Genomic DNA, 20,967 nt, shown 5'->3' on the forward strand with positions numbered 1-20,967 from the left:
AAGGATTTGTTTTGTAGCTATGTGTGCCTTTTCCTTTTTTCATTTTGCACTACATCTGACTACTGGTAGGACTCCGATTCGAAGTCATAAGAGAGAACATCCTTGTTTTGTTCCTGATAGACTTATTTTAAATGGTTTGTCAGGTTGTGGGATGAGGGTCAGCTAGCCCTCAGAAGATGATGACATGACAAGTGTATACTTCTCCTAGTTTTCTAAAAGGTTATGTAGAACTGATAGGATTTATTCCTTTACATTATGAAAGAATTCACCAGTGAAGTCATGCAGGCCCGAAGTTTTCCTTCTTGAAAGACAATTCTGAAATTTGAATTTTGATTACAAATTCAATGTCTTTAATTTGTATGAAGTATTTAGATTTTTTTATTTCTTCCTAGGTTTATATGAATGTTCTATTTCTTCTTGTAATAGTTTCATGTTAACTTGTTCATTTCACTTAGATGTCAAATTAGGAAAGAGTAATTCATGATATCAAGGTGCTTATATAACATGCTATAATGTCCCCCCCCCCTTTTTTTTTTACAATTTCTGATTTTAGCAATTTGCATTTTCTCTCTTTTTTATTGATGAGTTTATCAATTTTACTAATCTTTTCAAGAAACTAACTTTGAGTTTGTTCATTCTCACTACTGTTTGTCCAATTTCTGTCCAGCTGACTTTTCAGTCTCTCTTTCCCCCTTACATCAAGTTACTCTGCACTTCATTTGCTTATTTTTCCTTTCCCATTATCAATCTTCTGGCTGAGAAAGTAGTCAGCTTCACATTGATGCCCGGCTGCTTACCTGATGAAGAATCATTTTGCCATTCATTCCCACTTGTCTTTAGGGCCTCTTTTTCAGTTTCATAAGAGACTAAAATTACCCATAAAGAACCGAGTTTGGATAAGTACAGGAAAAGCTGAGTCAGTGCATTTGGGCATTGTGGTGGGTAGGTAAAAAGTGGAGGGAGGGATAGGCTTTGATGGATAAAGTAGGTTAAAGAGAGAGGAGAAAAGGGAGCCATCACAGAAGAAGGTAAACAACAGGAACTTGCTTGGACTTGCATTTTTCCATGTGCTTTATATGTTTAAATTAGGCAGTGAAAGTTGAAACAGATCCCAGAGGAATCAGGAGTAATAATTATATGGCCACAGAGTCCTAAAGTCTTTCCAAATCCTAACATACTGACAGAACTAAATACAAAACAAAACAAAAAGGCCATTAATAATATTTATAAAAAACAAACAAACAAACAAACTAGGTGACCAGCTATCCACAGAAACCCCCACAAAGTAACAAGTGGGAAGAAACCATCAATAGTCACAAAGACCTGCATGATATCACTATCTGTGGGAACAACAGCAGACAGAAGTCACAGAGCACCTGACTTGTGAAGGACCTAAAAACTAGAGAACCCAAAGTGTACTGTACCAATTTGAGAATGGGCAACCAAATCTGAAAGAGGTTACATTGACCCAACAATAGTGATTACAAGAGATCTGCAGTGGGAACTAAAGTCTGGAGTAATCCAGTTTCCATGATCCCTCAAAACAGACTAACCAGGGAACACTTCCTTGGCAAGCCCCCACACTTAGGAGAAACTATTGAGAGTGGATGGGCACAATTGATGGTTAATACAATACACAACTAAAAACAGAAAATCTGAAGTCAAGATGTGTTTATCATTGGCAATGAAAAAAAATCTTTACAAAGTTTCTCTTAAAATAACAATAGTAAACAAGACATTTACGGGAAGATAAATTTAATTCATTAGTTTCTGTTTCTGCTACTTACTATTATATACATCTTGACTAGCATTGTGCCTGGTACATCATAGCATGCCTAAGATATATGTTTACTGATTAAGGAAATTAATTAAAGCCAGTGGTTACATAACTGAAATGCATTTAGGAGATACCGTCAAATATAACAAGAGTCATGAAAATCACAATTTCTACTCAATTTTGGTAGAGAATTAGTTAAGACTCTAATAGATTCTTATAGACTACCTGCCCCAAATTCTTCTTCATTCAAATAAAAAAAAACTATATATTCATAGTTTTCAAAATATTTATCTTAATCAAGCAATACCACTTTTAAATACTGAAAATTTTGGAATACACAAATCTACAACACATGTTCCGTGTATTCCAAAATTGAGTTCTTTGATTATCCACAACCAAATAACTTAAACCTATAGAATTAAAAGTCCCTGGAGGTTGAGCCCAAAAATCTTCATTTTTAAAAAGTTACACTAGAGATTCTTATGAACACTAAGATTTAAGAACTAGGGCTTGAAGTACTTGCTACCTAGTCTATCACCGCACTAACTCAAGTGGTCCTTGGGACTCAGTCTTACTCTTTTTAGTTCTTAGTTATGCATCTCATTAAATTATTGACAGGGATCACTGAGCATCAAAGAAACATCATCTTGCCAAACTGAGTCAATATTGAAATATTTGTGCTACTAATAATCTGAATGTAAGTTCTGACAATAGATTTATTTTAGCATTTTTTTAAAAAGCATTTATGAAATGTCTAATCATTTGCAGCATTTCTTGTACTTGTAAGGAAAAATACATCTATCTACCCAACCATCCAACCATCCAACCAACCATCCATCCATCCATCCATCCATCCATCATCTAACTTGATCTTTATACAGTATATTCTCCTGGCCAGGAACTAGCTCAGCTCTAAGATGTGGACCCTAAAATCTACTACATATTTCTAGTATATATACTTCTTTTCTTAAGCTTCTGACACCCTTAAGAAATGTCCACATTAATATAACAGGCTACTTTCGTAAGATACTCATTTCACTTCAGAAATAAAGAAATGAACCTGCAGTGGTTTCTGCCACATATAAATATCTAACCACGCATTAGAGAATGCCAGGTGGATAATGCACACGATAGTACTTTTTTCCATTTAAACATTCTGTGATCCTGCTGTGTAGCATCTTGCTCAGTGGTCAAAGATACTCATTTGAGAAAAAAGGTTTCTACATTGGTGTAAAACCAAGATGTGATTTCTTTTCCATTCTACAATGTCTATCATTTGTCAGGTTGGTATATTTTTATAGCTTCCTTTCCCCTCCAAAAGGCATTTCTGAGACACTGTTTTCCAAACCTACCCACCATGATCTCTAAGAAGTAGTGCAAAAAGGTAAAATATTGAAGCACGCTCAAAGTCACAGTAGGCATGGAATACATTTGAGTGTTCAAGACGGAGAGTGGACAGAGGCTCCCCACACACTGGTGTTCCCAGCAATGTTACATACTTGAATGGTTTTAAGAGGAAATACTATAATTATAGTCCTTCTAGTTCTCAAAGGGGTATAATTTCATATTGCATCATTCTTTTTTTTTTTTTTTTTTTTTGGTTTTAGGTCTCTTTCGCTCAGAGATTAGAAGCTATAACTTGTGAAAGATGCACTCATATTATGCCACCATGTTAAATTAGAACATTTCATAAATGTCATCTGAATGGCACAACCATACAGTCTAGTCTTATTGCATTCTGCTGTAAAATTAATATAGTAGTTATTAACAAGATGGTATTTTGACTTTATCAAAGTGAAATATCTCAGCATTTAAAAAGTATTTACAACATAAGTAAATAAATTTTCTATATCTCTAGTTAATGGTGTATAGAAATATGCTGTTAGGAAAGTTAACTTCTTTAGTTTAATGATCATTTGTGTTTTTATTCTGGTAAAAGTGATCAAAGTTGCTGTGAATTTACACAGTAGAAAGGCTGCTTACTATTATGTTAGTTTGTTGAACTGGTGAAAAAGTAAATCTCAAATATACTGAGAAGAAGATGTCTATGTTAGATGATAAAGAAACTAAATAAATTGGGCCTAAAAGGAAATACCTCTACACAACATTCAAATTAGTTTATGTGTAAGATAATAAGCTGAATCTTTGGTATAAACCAAACACTAGGGAACTATATTACCTCCTCAGTATCACCAAAATCTCCATTTGAGAATTACATTGGTTCCAAGAAATTAATTTGCCAATTATGTACACATTTTTATTTCCTGAATATTTGGAATTTTTAATAGTTAGTATTAAATTGGTAGGATTTGGAATAATGATCCTGAAACAAATGGATGTGTTTCTGTCATACTTTTAGATAAGGTTTGTAAATACCCAGAGGAGCAATTAGCTGTATGTTCCTCTTCTGGGCCAGTGGTGGGAACAGGTGTTTTAGTAAGACCCAGCATCTCTAACCTCAAATAACATGAGTTTTGAATTTCTATTCTACCCCATTATTACTTGCGTGATCTTGAAGGAGTTACCTAATCTCTCTGAGCCTCTGTATCTGTAACTCCACAAGGGATAAGTTAATAACTCCTTCACTAACTTTGGTAAGGACTGAATAAATTGACTGAAAGTGCTTCACATAATCCTTCACACATGCCAAATGTATAACAAGAGGAACCTATGAGATTTTACAGACTAGTTTTGTCCTCATGCATTTTAAACAATATGTCGACTATCTGACAATCTGTTTTACACATTTCAAAGTGTGGCCCTCTCCTACATAGCACAAAAACTTCATGCAGGTAGATCAAGGTGGAGACCAGTCCTTCAGCTCTCCAGGAGCTTAAATATTCCCCAGTCCTGCATGACGCTGAGGAACCTAGGGTCCTTGCCACTGGTTCACCCTTGATGCTGGGAGTGCATCTGACTCTGGAAATGATCAGCACATTAGTCTGGCAGAAGGGAGGCTGCCTATAATCTGTCCTGAATGAATCAGTGTCATAAACACACACACACACACACACACCATAAACACACACACAGCATCAGTGATGTATTGACTGTCTTTTTAAAACAAACTTACCACCCACATCTAGTCCCCTTTTGCTGACATGTGCCAACACAGTTTTAGCAGACCAGCTTCCACGGGGACCTCTGCCGCTAAACAGGGTTTACCCCCAGGCAGGCACTGCCTCCAGTATTAATGGTCTGATAACCCCAAGGTTCTGATGAGGTCCTAGATTCTCAGGGTTTCTATTAAACAGAAGCTACTGCGTCCTATATGTAGAAGAGAGCATCCTTCTTATTCTTGGGCTACCTTCTGTCATGTGGACACTGAGCAGAGATGGCTGTCTCTTCATCAAGACCCTTTCTCCTCTTTCAGAGTACACAGTTGTATTTAGGAAGTGGCTCCCTAGCTGGGGGCAATATTTTTCTACCCTTCCACATAACTACTGTAGGCATGTAACTAGCTCTCCTCAACCGAATGATAACAGAAGTGATGTATGCCTTTTTTGGACAAAGACCTTCAGGAGGTGAAAGTTATTTCTCCACATTGCCTTTTTTTTTTCTAAAGGAAGGCAGAGCCAGACAATGGAAGGAGGCTATGTCCCTGAACCATCCTCTGGAGGAGAGCCACCAACCAGCCAGGAACTTGGAAAAGTTCTGTGAACAGGAAATAAACTCCTAGATTGGTTGGACCACTAGCAATTTGGGGATCAATTTGTCATATCTGTTAGTTTATCCTAACTACTATCAAGTAGTAAAGCAATGGACCTTGTATCCTATTATCCTACACTCGTTAATTAAATCAATATTCAGCATCCCTGCCAATTCTGTTTTCACTGTTGAATCTAGCCCTCGGGTATTATTATTTGGTCACGTTTTATACTGTAACCCTTGGGAGAAGGGAATTCCCAAGGACATGCCAGGTGTGTTCAAACCTATGTAACTCAACGTAGCCTGAGGGTGGGAACCCCGGCTCAGTTATAGCTCCATCCATTTTACCTCCAGCAAGTTTGTACAAGCATTTATTGATAGATCAGATCCATGTTCTCCCTGTTTTTCCATTTATACCCTACCACTTTTGTTCTTATCCTTGGCATCTAGACCTCTACATTCTCAGATTAGTCAGTTAATACTCAGCTTTCCAGTGGCAAGAGAAATATTATTACTCATCTCTCCTTAAGTCTCTCAATGAGAGACCACAAATTTATCCAAGTTTTCAAGTCTTTCTTTAAGTTCTAGATAAACTTCCCATCTTTCACATCCTTTACTATCTTAATGTTTATTGCCAATATCCATACATCATACTATTCAGGGTCACACTTTTCACAGACTGAGGAAATGTGTGCATTATTTCTATTTTTATACGTTAATATGTGGGTAACACAAAATATAAGGTAATATATTTCTGGAAAATTCTCACAGTGACTTTTGGACATGTTGTGGTAATTGATGACAAATATGTAGTTCTGAGCAGATAAGAAAGCACTGATGAACTGCAAGGAATGGTTCATTATGTAGAGAAAGTGTATTCTGCTCCATTTTTTAAATGTATTTCCTTGAGAATTATCCCTTTGGCAGAACAATCAATTTTCGTGAGTAGGGTCCTTATTCCTCATGATTCCATTTTCTTTGGGTCGGACCTGGAAATACTTCCTTCACTGATGCCTTTCCATTTCATTTAATTCATTCCAACCCCTAGTCTCCTGCCTTATTAATCTATTTTTTAATGTCTCTTAATCATCTTTCTCTGTTCTGGCTCTATTGCAGCAGTCTACTGATGCCTTATTGAGCATTACAATAAACCATTCTTCTTTCTTTTTATATAATTACAACTATATTTTCAGTTTTCAACCAACTTTCAGATTCCCTTACTGGTTGTTTCCCCCCCACCCCCATTTTTTTAATCACTTAAGTTTAGATTCTAATTCTGAGGACACAGCTTAGAGTACAATTCTACTATAATTTAACAGAAGCTTGGCTGTATGGAAAACCTAGAAAACCATTTGCTTTTAAGATAGGAATTAGAAGACAGAACAGAAGCCCATTCCTGTCCAACTGTATACACTTATGCATAAGAACGCATTCATGTTTGCCCCCTTTCTCTCTGACACACCTACATCCCGCTTCTTTTGCGTATACATCTTTGAAAGTGTTTTAGCAACTTGGTTATTAAAGAATGGTCCATAGATCAGCCACAATGGCAACACATGGGGACTTCTACAAATGCATATTCTTGGTCCTCAATCCACACTTCCTGAATTAGAATCTGCCTTCTTAAAAGACATCTGAGATATTGACAGGCACAGGAGAAGTTTGAGAAGCACCGCTCTGGGTGATCTCCCGTCTCGACTGTTACAGCTTAACTCCTGGTTTCTCAGATCCAAGCATACATAAAGGGCAGGGGCAGAGAAAGGGTGGGTTGGAGCCAATTAGCTCCCACCTTGGATAAGGAGCAGAATGGGCTCTCTCTATATATATGTACATTAAGAATGAGTTCATAGACTCTTTTCCAATACCTCAGAATGCTTTTTTTAAAATTATTTTTTATTTTATTTTATTTTTTTAAGCATCATCTGGGTATGAGGCTCTATCTAGTTCTTCTAAACTTAAGTCATAGTAGATGAGAAAAAAAAGAACAGTCAATTTCTAACTCGGAAAAGATGTCAACTAACTCATGCACTGACTTCAAAAGAAACAAGAAGGAAGTTCAGTTACATCCTGGAAAACTTGCATTATAAGTATCTGTGCTAATAGCCAAGGCTGGTTTTAAGATAAATGGACCTACTTTTCCCCAGCATAGTAAATTTTCATCTTTTTTTTAGCTCACATACAGCTTTTAGGTCGGATGAAGGTACTGAAAACTCTTCCCTCAAAAGTTTTTCCCTCAACAAACAAATATACAGACACATTACTACATAAATTTAAAGTTATATATGGATGGCCTAAAACTTATCCATGGTAGCCCAGGGATCCAAGGACTCTATATTCAGGACTGCACAATAATAGCAATGTCTCTTTTCCATTTTCCCCTCTCCTATTAATATTAATACTATTGTTATGCTTTAAATGTTCTATGTGTCTTGACTTTGGCATCTGTATTTTTAGGATTTAGTGACTCAGAGCATTACTTCATGCCATTCTCAAGATCTTGGCACTCAAATGAGGAAGGATTATAACATTTCTTATGGAAGAATAAGGCAAACATGCCATATCTTATGAGATTGGATTGAGTTTCAAATGACAACTGCCAAAGGGAAAGTTCCCTTCCAGAACACAGAGCGCACGACACCGTCACTCAGGCCATTTGGGGCTGGCTTGATTCCTAAGTTATTATAACAAAATGAGACTTGATCTACTGCCTAATTTCCTTATATGCTCCCTAATATTATTAAGGATTGCAATTGCATGATTTTTCAAATGTCCTTGAATTCAATTTTTCAGTTTATAATTCTGACATTGTTGACAACGTTTTTAGTGTGTGTTCTGCTATCCCATTGAAAATGACAAAAACTCACATTTTTAAGAAATCTTTTATTATTTAGCCAAGATGTATTTGTCACTATATTTCCATACCTAGTAATAATCCATATTCTTTGTGTCTGTACTTAGAACATAAGAAAATAATAAAATCAAGGTAAATATGAATGTGGTTTAGAGATAGTGTGGTGGTTTTAAATTCACAAAACCATTCTATCAATGTGTCTTCTCCCAGATTCTTAAATATTCCTGTCTACATAGCATATTCAATAAAAATTCTCTTTATTTCTGTCTGACTATGAAAATTACCAATAAAGCAAATTAGAGAGAGAACAAAGTAAAAAGGAAAAATGTTTTCAAAACAAAGAAAATTTGTTAACATTTTAAGGTATGTTTTTCCTTTTATTCATTTTTAAACTAGATTTTTGTACATGGAAAATATTATATGGAAGTATCTCTTATAGAGCTTTTTTCCTCCTGTCCTTAATCCCACTCCTGAGATCAAAGTACATGTTGTAATAAATGTCAGTGTTGTTTTTCTTCTTAGCATGGAATATATCTCATTGAGTACGTATACCACATTTATCCATTTATCAGCTAATGGACATTTGGATTATTTCTACATTTGATTATTATGAATAATGTAGCAATGAATGTTATAAACAAGATTATGTAAGGATATATGTTTTCATTTTGTTTGGGTATATACCTAGTAGACAAAGTACTGGGTCATATAGTAACTCTACATTTAATATTTTGAAAAACACAAGACAGTGTTGTGATGGTGTGAAATCGTAATTTAACTTCATCTTTTGCATATGGATATGAAATTTTCCCAACATCCTATGTTGAAAAGACTTTTCTTTCTTCATTGACACCCTTGTCAAAAGTCAGCTGAATGTAAAAGCGAGGATTTATTTCTAGACTCTCAATACTATTCTAGTGATTGATCGATCTTTCTATCATCTATCTATCCATCTACCTCCTTACACCACATTACATTGTCTTGATCACTACAACGTTATAGTAAATTTTGAAATTGGAAAGTGTGAGTCTTCCAACTCTTTTCTTTTTTGAGATTGTTTTGTCCATTTTTAAGTGCCTTGAATGTCCTTATAAATGTTGGCAAAGAAGCCAGGTAAGCTGTGTTAAATCTGTAGATCATTTTGTAGAGCATTAAAATACTAAGTTTCCAACATATGAAACATGTATGTCTTTCCATTTACTTATGTCTTTAATTTCTTTCAACAATATTTTGTATTCTTCAGAATATGTTTTATACTTATTAAATATATTCCTAAGAATTTCATTTTTTTGATGCTATTTAAATAAAGTTGTGTTCTTAATTCCAAGATTGTTCATTGCAAATGCACTGATATACCACTGATGTTTGTATATTGATCTTATATTCTGCAGCCTTGCAGAACCTTGTTGTTTATTGGTCCTGATAGCTTTTTAATTAATTCCTTGGAATTTTTTTGCCTACAAGATTATGTTATATACAAACAGAGGTAGTTTCATTTCTTCCTTTTCAATGTGGATGACTTATATTTTATTTTCTTGCCTAATTTTCCTGGTTAGAAATGACAGTACAATGTTGAATAGAAGTGATAATAGGGGACACTGTTTTCTTTTTCCTGAATTTAGGGAGAAAGTACCCAGTTTTTCACTGAAGTATGGATGTATTATTTTTAGCTCTCCACTGGTTATTTTTTTGAAAACTAAATAACAAACTTAATAACACCACTGACTTTCTACTTTAAAGACAGAGACAATAATGCATGTTAAGTCTCTTCTATTTCTCCTTTTTAATTCATCATCTTCAAATTGATATCTATCATCTGTGTACAGAAATTCAACTTTATATTATTTTTGTTTCATTTTATAGCCATTCTGTCTTCTATTCTTTGCCTATTGGTTGAGATTTAATCCAATATAAACAAAAATTGACTGCCATTTTGGCATGTAAATGTTATTATCACAAAACAAAAAAATTGATTTAAAGCATAAAAATTCAGCAAGTATTTAATTAAAGAATACATGCTTCAAGACTGTAAAGATCACAGATTCTTTTAAAATATATTTTGACTTATACTTACTTCTTTGTATTATAACTGTCATTTCTTGTATTTAATGTTGCTCCCTCTTTATTGCCTTTTCATTTTCTTAAGAGATTCTTTTGAGTGCAAAAGTCTTAATGTTGGTGAGGTCTAGCATATCAGTATTTTTCTTTTATGGATTATATATTTAGTGTCATGTCTAAGGACTCTAAAAAGTCCTAATGTCCCCCCAATTTTCTCTTTGGTTATACCTTAAAAGTTGTATTTGTTTACATTTTACTTTTTACTCTTTAATTCATTTTGTGTTAATTTCTGTGATTATGCAGTGTTGGAGGTTCATTTGTTGAAAGACTCTCTTTCCTCCACTGAATTACTTTTGTACCTTCATCAAAAATTGGCTGATCATATTTATGTGGGATTTTATCTGATTCCTCTATTCTATTACATTGATTTATTTGTCTATCCTTCCCCAACACCACACAATCTTGATTAACATAACTATATAATAAGCCTTGCAATTGGGTAGAATGATTCCTCCCATTTTATTCTCCTGTTTAAAGTTATTTTAGCTACACTGAAACTTATATGCAAATGTTATATTTTATCTTTAATACACAAATACAATAAAATATTTAAAATACTGTATAATATTTATGAAACACTATTTCTAAAATATAGTATCTTATAATATTTCCATATAAATTTTAGTGTCCTATTATCTATTATCTACAGAAAGAACTTTTGGGGATTATGATAGGCATTTTCTATAATAACTTGTATATTACTTTGCAAAGTATAACTTGTATGTTACTTTGTCTGGTTTTGATATCAGGATAATACATACTTTCATGAAATGAGTTAAAAAGTCACTCCCCCTCTTTGATTTTGCTCTAATAGATACAGACCTCATGTTAATTACTTTAAATTTTTGGTATAATTTTATAGTGATATCATTTCTTTTTTGTAAATTTTAAATTATGAATTAAATTTCTTAAGGTTGTAGGGTTATTCAAATGATTGATCTCATAATGGGTGAGGAGGCAATTTATACTTTTTGAAAAAGGGTTCCATTTCACCAAAGTAGTAAAATATATGTGTGTAGAATTGTTGGTAGTTATTTCCTTATTATACTGTAATGTATGCAAGGTGTATAGTGATACTTCTTATTTCATTTCTGTTACTAGTAATCTGTGTTTTCTCTTTTTGTCAGTCTTGAAAGAGGCTTGTAATTTATTTATCTTTCCAAAGTTCCATTATTTTCATTATTTTCTATTTAAATTTTATTTTTAACTTAATTTTATTTTTTTCAGTGTTCCAAAATTCATTGTTTTGATTAGTTTTATGATATCATTTATTCTGTTTGCTTAGAGATTATTTCATTCTTCTTTTCTTATTTCCTGAAGTGGAAATTCAGATTATTGATTTGAGTCTTTAAGTTTTCTTAAGCTAGTACCAAATAATATAAATTTCCCTTGTATCACTGTAGAAATTGTCTTTGTTTTTTAAATTTTTTTTTTTAAGAAATCGTCTTTGTTAATGATTTTTTACTACCCAGCTTTCTAATAAGACATACCATTCTTTTACTAACACACTATAGGTCCTCTGAAGTTTTTCAAATCTTTATTTTGGCCTACTTTATATTTGGCTTTTATTTAATGTTAGAGCAGTTTTTAATATATGCTGAAAGTTATAAAACCAATATATTTTGCCTTGAACTTAGTATCTTCATTCTTTAACTTAATTTATTTTTCTTTAACTAGATTGTGAGCTTACATTCCTAGCCAGTACATTTTCAATTATTTACAAGGGAATATGTAATTATTAAAAATTAATACAATCACTGAATTGATTCTTTAAAGTAAATTTGTCCTTTATATATTGTTATATGTTAGTATTATCAGAACAAGTAAAAAGCTCCAGCTGATACCACATTTAAATACAAAGCTGCTTTTTCTGGCTTGAGGTAGGCTATGCTATACAGCCCCAGGTCAGTTAGAATCTGTGTTCATGTAGGTCAAACTTCAATATTTGTAATAATTTTTTAAAAAGTATAAAATTATAAAAACCCATTGTATTGTTAAGAGAGAAGTTTGGAATAAAAAATTTAAAAGTGGGGCTATCACAATTTCCATTTGGATCTATGTGTAAGTGACCTTTGTTATCCTATCTTCTATGGAACTTAGGAGGAAAACCATTCTTATTTAATAAATTTTATTAATATTAATTCACCAAGACACATGCTCAGTTCACTTCCTAGTTTACTTGGAATCACCTCCCTCTCAATATTTTTCACAACTTTAAAATTAAAAATAAAATGAGCCTTTCTTATATGCAAAGGACCACCTACATACATAGCCTTATATTTCTTTTTTTTTTTTTAAGATTTTATTTATTTATTTGACAGAGAGAGAGAGTGCAAGTTGGCAGAGAGGCAGGCAGGGGTGGTGGGGGGAAGCAGGCTCCCCGTTGAGCAGAGAGACCAATGTGGGGCTCCATTCCAGGACCCTGAGATCTTGACCTTAACTGAAGGCAGAGGCTTAACCCACTGAGCCACCAGGTACCCAATAGCCTTATATTCAAAGTTGCACAGGATCATTTCTAAAGCAGCTGTCTCTTAGAAAAGCAAACACACAAACTTAAGACTTCTTGACAAATACAGACCTCAATTTCACTTGTAGAACATCTCCCAAATTAGTTTCTGAAAGCAAGCAATTCTTTACCTTCAATACTGAAAACTCACCTTATCACAAAGGAAGCCACTGTTCCTGGTGCCCACTTTATCACAATCACAGGGTTTGCAAACATCCATGGCAGAAGGATCTGCTCCAACTTGTCGGAAAAAGTAATCCTTACATAACTCACAGTTCCTTCCTGCATCAGAGAAAGGTTATGCATTATGACTTCCAATTCATTAAAATCAGCCACATAATTCAAAATTAAAGACTGTATTCCTATGAGGGAATTCTATAATTTTCGGGACGTCCATTTTAATGCACCTTTCATCTCTACCTGCCAATTTAGTGATCCAGAGCATATGAAACAATGAACCTGTTACAAACTGTGCTTTACTTCATTAAACTCCCATCTGTTATATAATACCACACTTCCAAAAAGCTCTTCTTTGTTGGGGTCCACACATTTTGGAAGTTTGTTTTTAAACTTAAAACTTTTTTTTTTATATCTAGGACTAGGCACGTAATCTAAATCAAATATGAGAAATGTTTGTGTGTGAGGTAGATGATGGTTATACATTGGAAAGAAGTAGGCATGTAGAATCAGAAATACTTTTCAAGAACTAAATCTTCTTTAAAAAAAGGATACTGTTCTAAATATAATTTATTTTTCTATAGTTAACATTATTAAAAGCAAATGTTTCTCTGCTTACAGCCATTATTTTTTATTTCAAATAGCAAAATAGAAATTCCATGTTTAGATATATTAGAAATATGAGATAATTCCCATAGTTTATGGTTTTTTATTTAGAAATTTTTTCTTGCCATTTTATATAAGAAAAAAATCTGAATTAGAATGGGGTTCTAAAGTAAATGTGAGTAGCATATAAGACCACTGAAAGGGGTGCCTGGGTGGCTCAGTGGGTTAAAGCCTCTGCATGATCCCAGGGTCCTGGATCCAGCCCCGCATCTGGCTCTCTGCTCAGCAGGGAGCCTGCTTCCCTCTCCCCCTCTCTCTGCCTGCCTCTCTGCGCTACTTGTGATCTCTGTCTGTCAAATAAATAAAATCTTAAAAAAAAAAACACTGAAAGAAGCTAAAATAAAACTCAAGACTATCAATTCCACTTTAAGCACTATGTACTCTACTCTGTTCAAATATTACTAAAATTGGCTCAATAGCAGAAGACTACAGAAATAATCAAGTGAAAAACATTCTGATGGATATTGGCCATGGACTAATTAAAAATTAAATGAATTTAAATATTTCTAGAATATTTCTATTTGCATATACTGATGATTCCTGAATTTCTATCTCTAATCTAGAAATTTCTTCATCATTCAATGAATATTTATTGTGTGATTACCATGTTACATACACTGTACTAAATGCAGAGAAATATAATAGCAAGAAAATACACATTGTATCCCTTTCACAGAGGTTTCTTACAATCTAGTGGGTAAGGTGAGTTCTAATTAAATAATTATAGGAATAAATATGCACTTACAAATTGTGATAAGCATAAGATGTCACTCAAATATATAGATGATACTGATTTATTCTGAGGCATCACAATAAGGTTTTTCTTAAGAGAGGAGTTTCAGAACTGTTTCCAGCTGCCCACAAGATTTTCTCCTATATCTCTTGGAAACACTGTGAACATTCCCAAAACAAAACTTGCCATTTTCTCCCTAAGTTTTGATCCTTTTGTGTTTCCTATCTCAATGGCTGGCACCAACATTGACCCTGTTGCTCAAACTAGAATGTTGGCATTGAGTCTTGACTATTTCTTTCCCTTACCTACACCCTACATTTTGCTCAGAAAATGCTTGTACTTCCCATTCCACATATCTCTTGGATCCACTTCTTTCTTTCCATACCACCTTAAATCTACTCAAGCATTATTTCTTACCTGGACCACCATAGTGCCTCAAACCACTTTCGGCCCTCTCCAATCCATTCTCCACTTTAAAACCGTATGTGTCTTTTAAAAACATAAAACTTGTTATATCTCTTTCTTGTAAAATACCCTTAAGTGGCATCTATTAACCTGAGAATAGAAGCCAAACTCTTAATCATGGATCATAGAGCCTTCTAGATCTGACCCCTGCCTTCCTTTTTAGCACTTGTCTTACCATCTTCCATTTGTCTCTTTCAGAGTTCCATGTTTTTTCTCCTCTAGGCCACTGCACATCTGTTTCTCTTACTAGAGACCTCTTGTCACCATGCCCCTAATTCCCCTCCTTCTCGCTATTCCACCTGATTAACTCCTACTGCACTTGTCCTATCTTAGCATTCATCAGACAACTTTGTAACTGTTCCTTTAATAGTGTGTCTTTCCTACTATGTAATAATCCACACAAAGACAGGGAAATTCATTATCTTGTTCGTCTTTATATTCCCAGCACCTAGCCAAGTTCTGGTGACATTTTAGGTCATCAATAATTATCTAATAAATCCATTCATGCTTCAGAGTCATGCATTTTCAAATCCATCAGACTTGGGCCATTATATTTTACAAATTGAGATACTGCCTATTTCTGCTTTTCATACACCAGCCCTTCAGAGAATAGTAATTTTCAATGATGAGTCAAAATGCTGTATGCTTTTAGAACAAGACTTTGATAATCATCTTGTGCATTTAATTAGCATTTTTTAAAAAAGAATGTTCCCAGATTACTAGGATTCTTGCCAAATCTGAATGAACATAAACATTGCTACATGAAAATTCAGACATAATGGAAGATCAAGGTCACACAAAGAAACTTAAGGGTATAATCCCTGAATTTTCCAAAATATATTCATGATTTAATCAAATGGGCTGTATTTTAGAAAAAAAAAGAAATTTCCTGAAAAGATGTAGTTGAAGGTAAGAGTGCTATTTCTGAAAACTACCTAATTATTTGGATTTATGAAGACTGAATGAACAAGCTTTACTATCCTAACAATATTATTTTTAAGTTTTTATTTCAATTCCTGTTAGTTAACATAAGTGTAATATTAGTTTTTCAAGTGAACAATAGAATGATTCAGCACTTCCATACAACACTGGGTATTCGTCCCAAGTGCACTTCCTAATCCCTATCTCCTATTTGGCTCATCCCCCCACCAACCTCTCCTCTGGTAAACATCAGTTTGTTAGTAGTTAAGAGTCTGCTTCTTTGAAATAAGTCAATCAGAGAAGGACAACTATCATGGGATCTCCCTGATAGGAGGAAGTGGAGATACAACGTGGATGTTTTGGGGGGTAGGAAAAGAATAAATGAAAGAAGATGGGATCGGGAGGGAGACAAACCATAAGAGACTCTTAATCTCACAAAACAAACTGAGGGTTGCTGGAGGGAGGGTGGCTGGGAGAGGGTGGTGGGGTTATGGACATTGGGGAGGATATGTGCTATGGTGAGTACTGTGAAGTGTGTAAACCTGGCGATTCACAGACTTGTATCCCTGGGGCTAATAATACATTATATGTTTATAAAAAAATTTTTTTTAAAGTTTTAAAAAAAAGAGTCTGCTTCTTGGTTTCTCTTTTTCCCTTTGCACATTTGTTTTGTTTCTTAAATTCCACATGAATGAAATCGTATGGTACAGTTTCGAAACATTTTCTTAAGGTAGCAATAAGATAATTTAAAATGACATGCATTGTATAACACACATGGGTCTCAAAGGCCAAATCAGACTTTGTTATTAGTTATCTATGATTTGCTAGTTACCTGTTGTGTTATGCTCACAATCATCACAGACCCCTCCCCCTCCTCTGTGGTGCTCATATGGAAATGGGTCCACTGAGATATTGTAGTGGCAGCTTCTGGAATGGTTGTTGCATTGACAAGGTTTACAATTGAAAGCTTGAACTTGATCACCTTGGTGGAAAGGCTTATCATTATAAAGAGGCAAGCAGTGATCGCACTGAAACAATAACAGAACAATAAAGAAATACAAAGATTATTTATGTAACAGACATTTTTGTTATAGAACTAATATCAAAGAGTTAAAAGCCAGCAATTATTGTTTCTGAAAAAAATGTTTTATAAATCAGAAATTAGCATATTATAGGCATAGTAGTGCAAAATGATAAGTGTCCATCCAAGCTGAAACTATGCAAAATGACCTTAATAATCAATGAGGAAAGTTATGATTGTTCAATAATCTTTAATTTGTCAAAACATTAAAACTTGGTTTCCGGTCTGAGATTCCACAAGTAAGGATTGGAGTCACCACTCTATTCTAACAAGTTAAAAGCTGAGTAGACTGAAAAATCAACAACTCTTTTTGCATCTCTAAAGGGGAAAAACAGGACAAAGAGTCCCCAAGACTTTAAGGAAAGACTGACAGGTAACAGGGAGTCTCAGTGACAGAAGCAGAGACTCAGTAGCAGAAGCTTCCATGGGAACCAATTCCAGGTTGGAGGGGGGGTACTTTCTTGTACTTAACAAATTGCTGGATGTTTAGTAGGAACAAGACTGAGAATTGAAGACTCTAAGGGGACCTGGTTATAATGGGGGATCCCAAATATTTTGGAGATTTATTTCTGGGAGTTTGACCAGGTTCTCACAGTAAATCTTAGTGGAGTATTTTCTCATACTTCTGGCAGAAAGAGGAAAAAGGGAGCCATTTTGAAATAAATCAGGGTTCAATGCACTTCTTAACAATATCTGCCCTCAGGAGAAATTAGTGAACCAGAGCCTACCCTGCTGGGGTATTATCAGAGCCTGATTTAGGGAGGGGAAATACCCAAATCCAGCCCACTCTAGTCATCCTGTTTCACCTCTCAGTGGAAGAGACAGAGAAACAACTGTAAACAATCCAGAAGCACAAGCTCACTAAAAGGCTTAGACCTAATCATAGGACTATAGAGTGCTTCCCCCACGCTTCACTACACCGCCAAAGGCTTGTATACAGAAGTACCTTTTACCAGGCACACCATCTATCAATGAGGAAAAAAAAAATCACAAGAAACACTAAAGGCAAAATAAAACAAAACAAGAACAACAACAATAAAAAAAGCACTGCACAATCTGAAAGACTGAGCAAGCATCAGAATTAGAAATGTCAGGAATGTTGGAATTATCACACCAGGAACTTAAAACACCCGTGATTAAAATGCCAAGGTTCTAATGGATAAAATAGACAGCATGGAAGAACAGTGGTTAGGCAATGTAAACAGAGAGATGGAAATTGTAAGGAAAAAAAAAAAAAAAAAGAAATGCTAGACAAAGATCACACAGAAATGAAGAATGCCTTTGATGAACCTATTAATAGATTGGACTCAGCTGAGGAAAGGATTTCTGAGGAAGATGATACAACAATAGAATCATCAGAAACTGAAAAGCAAAGAGAAAAAAACTGAACAAACAAAACAGACAATGCAAGGACAGTGAGACAACTAGAAAATTCATAACATACAAATAATGGGAACACCAGGAAGAGAAGAAAGAGAGGAACAGAATAAATATTTGAAACAATAATCCCTGAGAATTTCTCCAACTTAATGTCAAACGCCAAACCTCAGAGCCAGGAAGCTTATAGAACACCAAACAGGATAAATACTAAAAACAAAAAAACAAAACAATAATATCTATACCCAGGCCTATAATTTTCAAACTATAGAAAATCAAAGATAAAGGAAAAAATGTGAAAGAGTTTTAAAAACACCTAACATGTGGAAAGAACAATGGTAGGAATTATATCTAACTTCTCAGAAAACATGCAATTAAGAGGAGAGCAGAACGAAATACTTAAGGTTTGAGAGAAAAAAAACACCAATCTAGAAATCTGTACCCTCCAAAATTGTCCTTCAAAAGTGAAGGAGAACTAAATATGTTCTAAAAAAAAAAAAATTTGAAATTTGCTGTCAGTAGAACTGTCTTTCAAGAAATGTTAAAAGTTCTTTAGAGAGAAGGAAAATATTATAGGTTAGAAACTTGGATCAATGTTAAGAATGGAAGAGCATCAAAGAGGGAATAAGTGAAGGTAAAACTTTAAAATATGTTCTTACTGTCAGTTATAAATCTGATAGGAAATAAAAATTATAATAGACTAACATTTAGTAGCCTGAGAATTAACATTTGAAACTTTGAGAATTAAATTGTTTTATTTTTTTTTGGTAAAAAATTGAGTTGCTTGAATCATGCTTGCTTTCTTATCATATGACTTTCTATTCTGAGAAAGCAGTCTGTCTGTGCCCTGGTGATAGGTCATATTGCTTTGTAAATATGGATGGGCACCCATCATTCCAGTCTTTGTGCTCTCACTGTTAGCATCACCCTATTCCTCATAACCAGAGTCCTCATTCTTTTTTTTTTTTTTAATTTTATTTATTTATTTGACAGAGAGATATCACAAGTAGGCAGAGAGTCAGGCATAGAAAGAGGGGGAGGCAGGTTCCCTGCTGAGCAGAAAGCCCAATGCGGGGCTTGATCCCAGGACCCTGCAATCATTACCTGAGCCGAAGGCAGTGGCTTAATCCACTGAGCCACCCGGGTGCCCCCACAGTCCCTGTTCTTAAGTTAGCCTTTGCTGAGTTGCTCTAGCTGTGTATACAAAGTCTTTCAAATGGTGTCACTGACCAACTATTTCTTCTGTGAAGAAAGGAATACTCAATTCCACTTTTTGAATTTGTGTTTCTGAAATGTCACATGGGTTTATTGCTGACAGACTAGGAAGCAGCACAACTACCAACTTCTTTGAATAGATGTTGCACTAATCAATCACCAACATACTTTGAAAGAAGAGTCAAGAATGGTCACTGGTCATGATGTGCCTTGTTACCACAGTAATGTGTAGACTGAAGGGCCAGCAGTTAAACCTGTACTTTATACAATTACTTATAGAATAAACTCAATGTCATTTATGATAAATAATGGTTAAAATTATTTAGGATTTTTAAATTTCTATTCATAAATTAGACTGTTCTGTGTTTTTATAAAGACATTAAAATAAATAAAACCTTAACATTTTAATGGGGAATCAGTATGTACTTCAACTTATCAAGTTAATTTTAATATCTGAATGATCAGAAAAAGAATTCTTGTTTTGTACCCTAAAACCTACAGTAGTTTGTCCAAGTTACATTATATATAAAAATTATATATAAAATTATATATAAAATATGATTGATGCAAGAGAAATTTTAAAATAATAGGAGCACCTGGTGACTCAGTCAGTTAAATATCCAACACTTGATATTGGTTCAGGTCATGATTTCAGGGTCGTGAGATCAAGCCCTGTGTTGGAGCTCCATGATCAGTGCAGTCTGCTTGAGATTCTCTGCTTCCTCTGCCCTCCCCACACTCACACTCACTGTCTCTAAAATAAATAAATAAAATCTTTAAAAAAAATAATATATACATATATAACAGAATTCATGAATTATTTTTCTCACCCCTCGATTTTTTTGGTAAGATACTTAATGAATGCTGAAAGTGTTCAATTTTTCTCAGACTTAATTTAAATTATGAATTAGGAGAATCCAACCATGTAACATCTCAAAAAGTCTCCCTATCTATTCATAATAATGATCCTTTGCAATTTGTTTTAAGACAGTTAAAAACTATTTTTATATTTTTGACAAAAAAGGTTATTTCCTTTTACTATTTTCTGCAATAAATGTTTAATATTTCAGAACACTTTGACACATTCCATAATCATTATTGGGACAAACTGCAGTCAAAAGCATTTTTGCCAGTTTTTATCTCCCTCTACTAATTCTTAGTTGAACAATTTCTTCCCTTAATATTTTTAAACTTAGAAAGAAAAAAAAAGTAACAATTTAATCGTCCAATATGTTACTATTTTATGGTATTCTGAAATTTTTAGCAGGAAAGCACATAGTTTTTCTACTTAACTGAAGAAAAGGAAGACAAAAGACAGAGAAGAAATGAGAACAGAAACACAATGGTTCTCCCATCATGTAGTGCTGCGTTGCAATAATTGGTAATGAATGCACTCTTCCATTTTGGTCAATTTTTAAAAATCAATATCATA

At 34.1% G+C, this 20,967-nt stretch overlaps 1 protein-coding gene across 1 annotated transcript in view; it reads right to left on the reverse strand.

The window, feature by feature from the left end:
• Window positions 1–20,967, reverse strand: part of USH2A (usherin) — a gene marked incomplete at its 5' end in the record, with an annotated part of 618,561 nt that overhangs the window by 561,182 nt on the left and 36,412 nt on the right. The window contains 2 exons of the mRNA XM_082703057.1: window positions 13,052–13,182; window positions 16,695–16,890. Coding sequence (XP_082559183.1) covers window positions 13,052–13,182; window positions 16,695–16,890 — 327 coding nt within the window. The remainder of the gene's footprint in view (window positions 1–13,051; window positions 13,183–16,694; window positions 16,891–20,967) is intronic.

This window comes from Mustela nivalis (genome assembly GCF_964662115.1).
Source record: "Mustela nivalis genome assembly, chromosome: 16".
NCBI lineage: Eukaryota > Metazoa > Chordata > Mammalia > Carnivora > Mustelidae > Mustela > Mustela nivalis.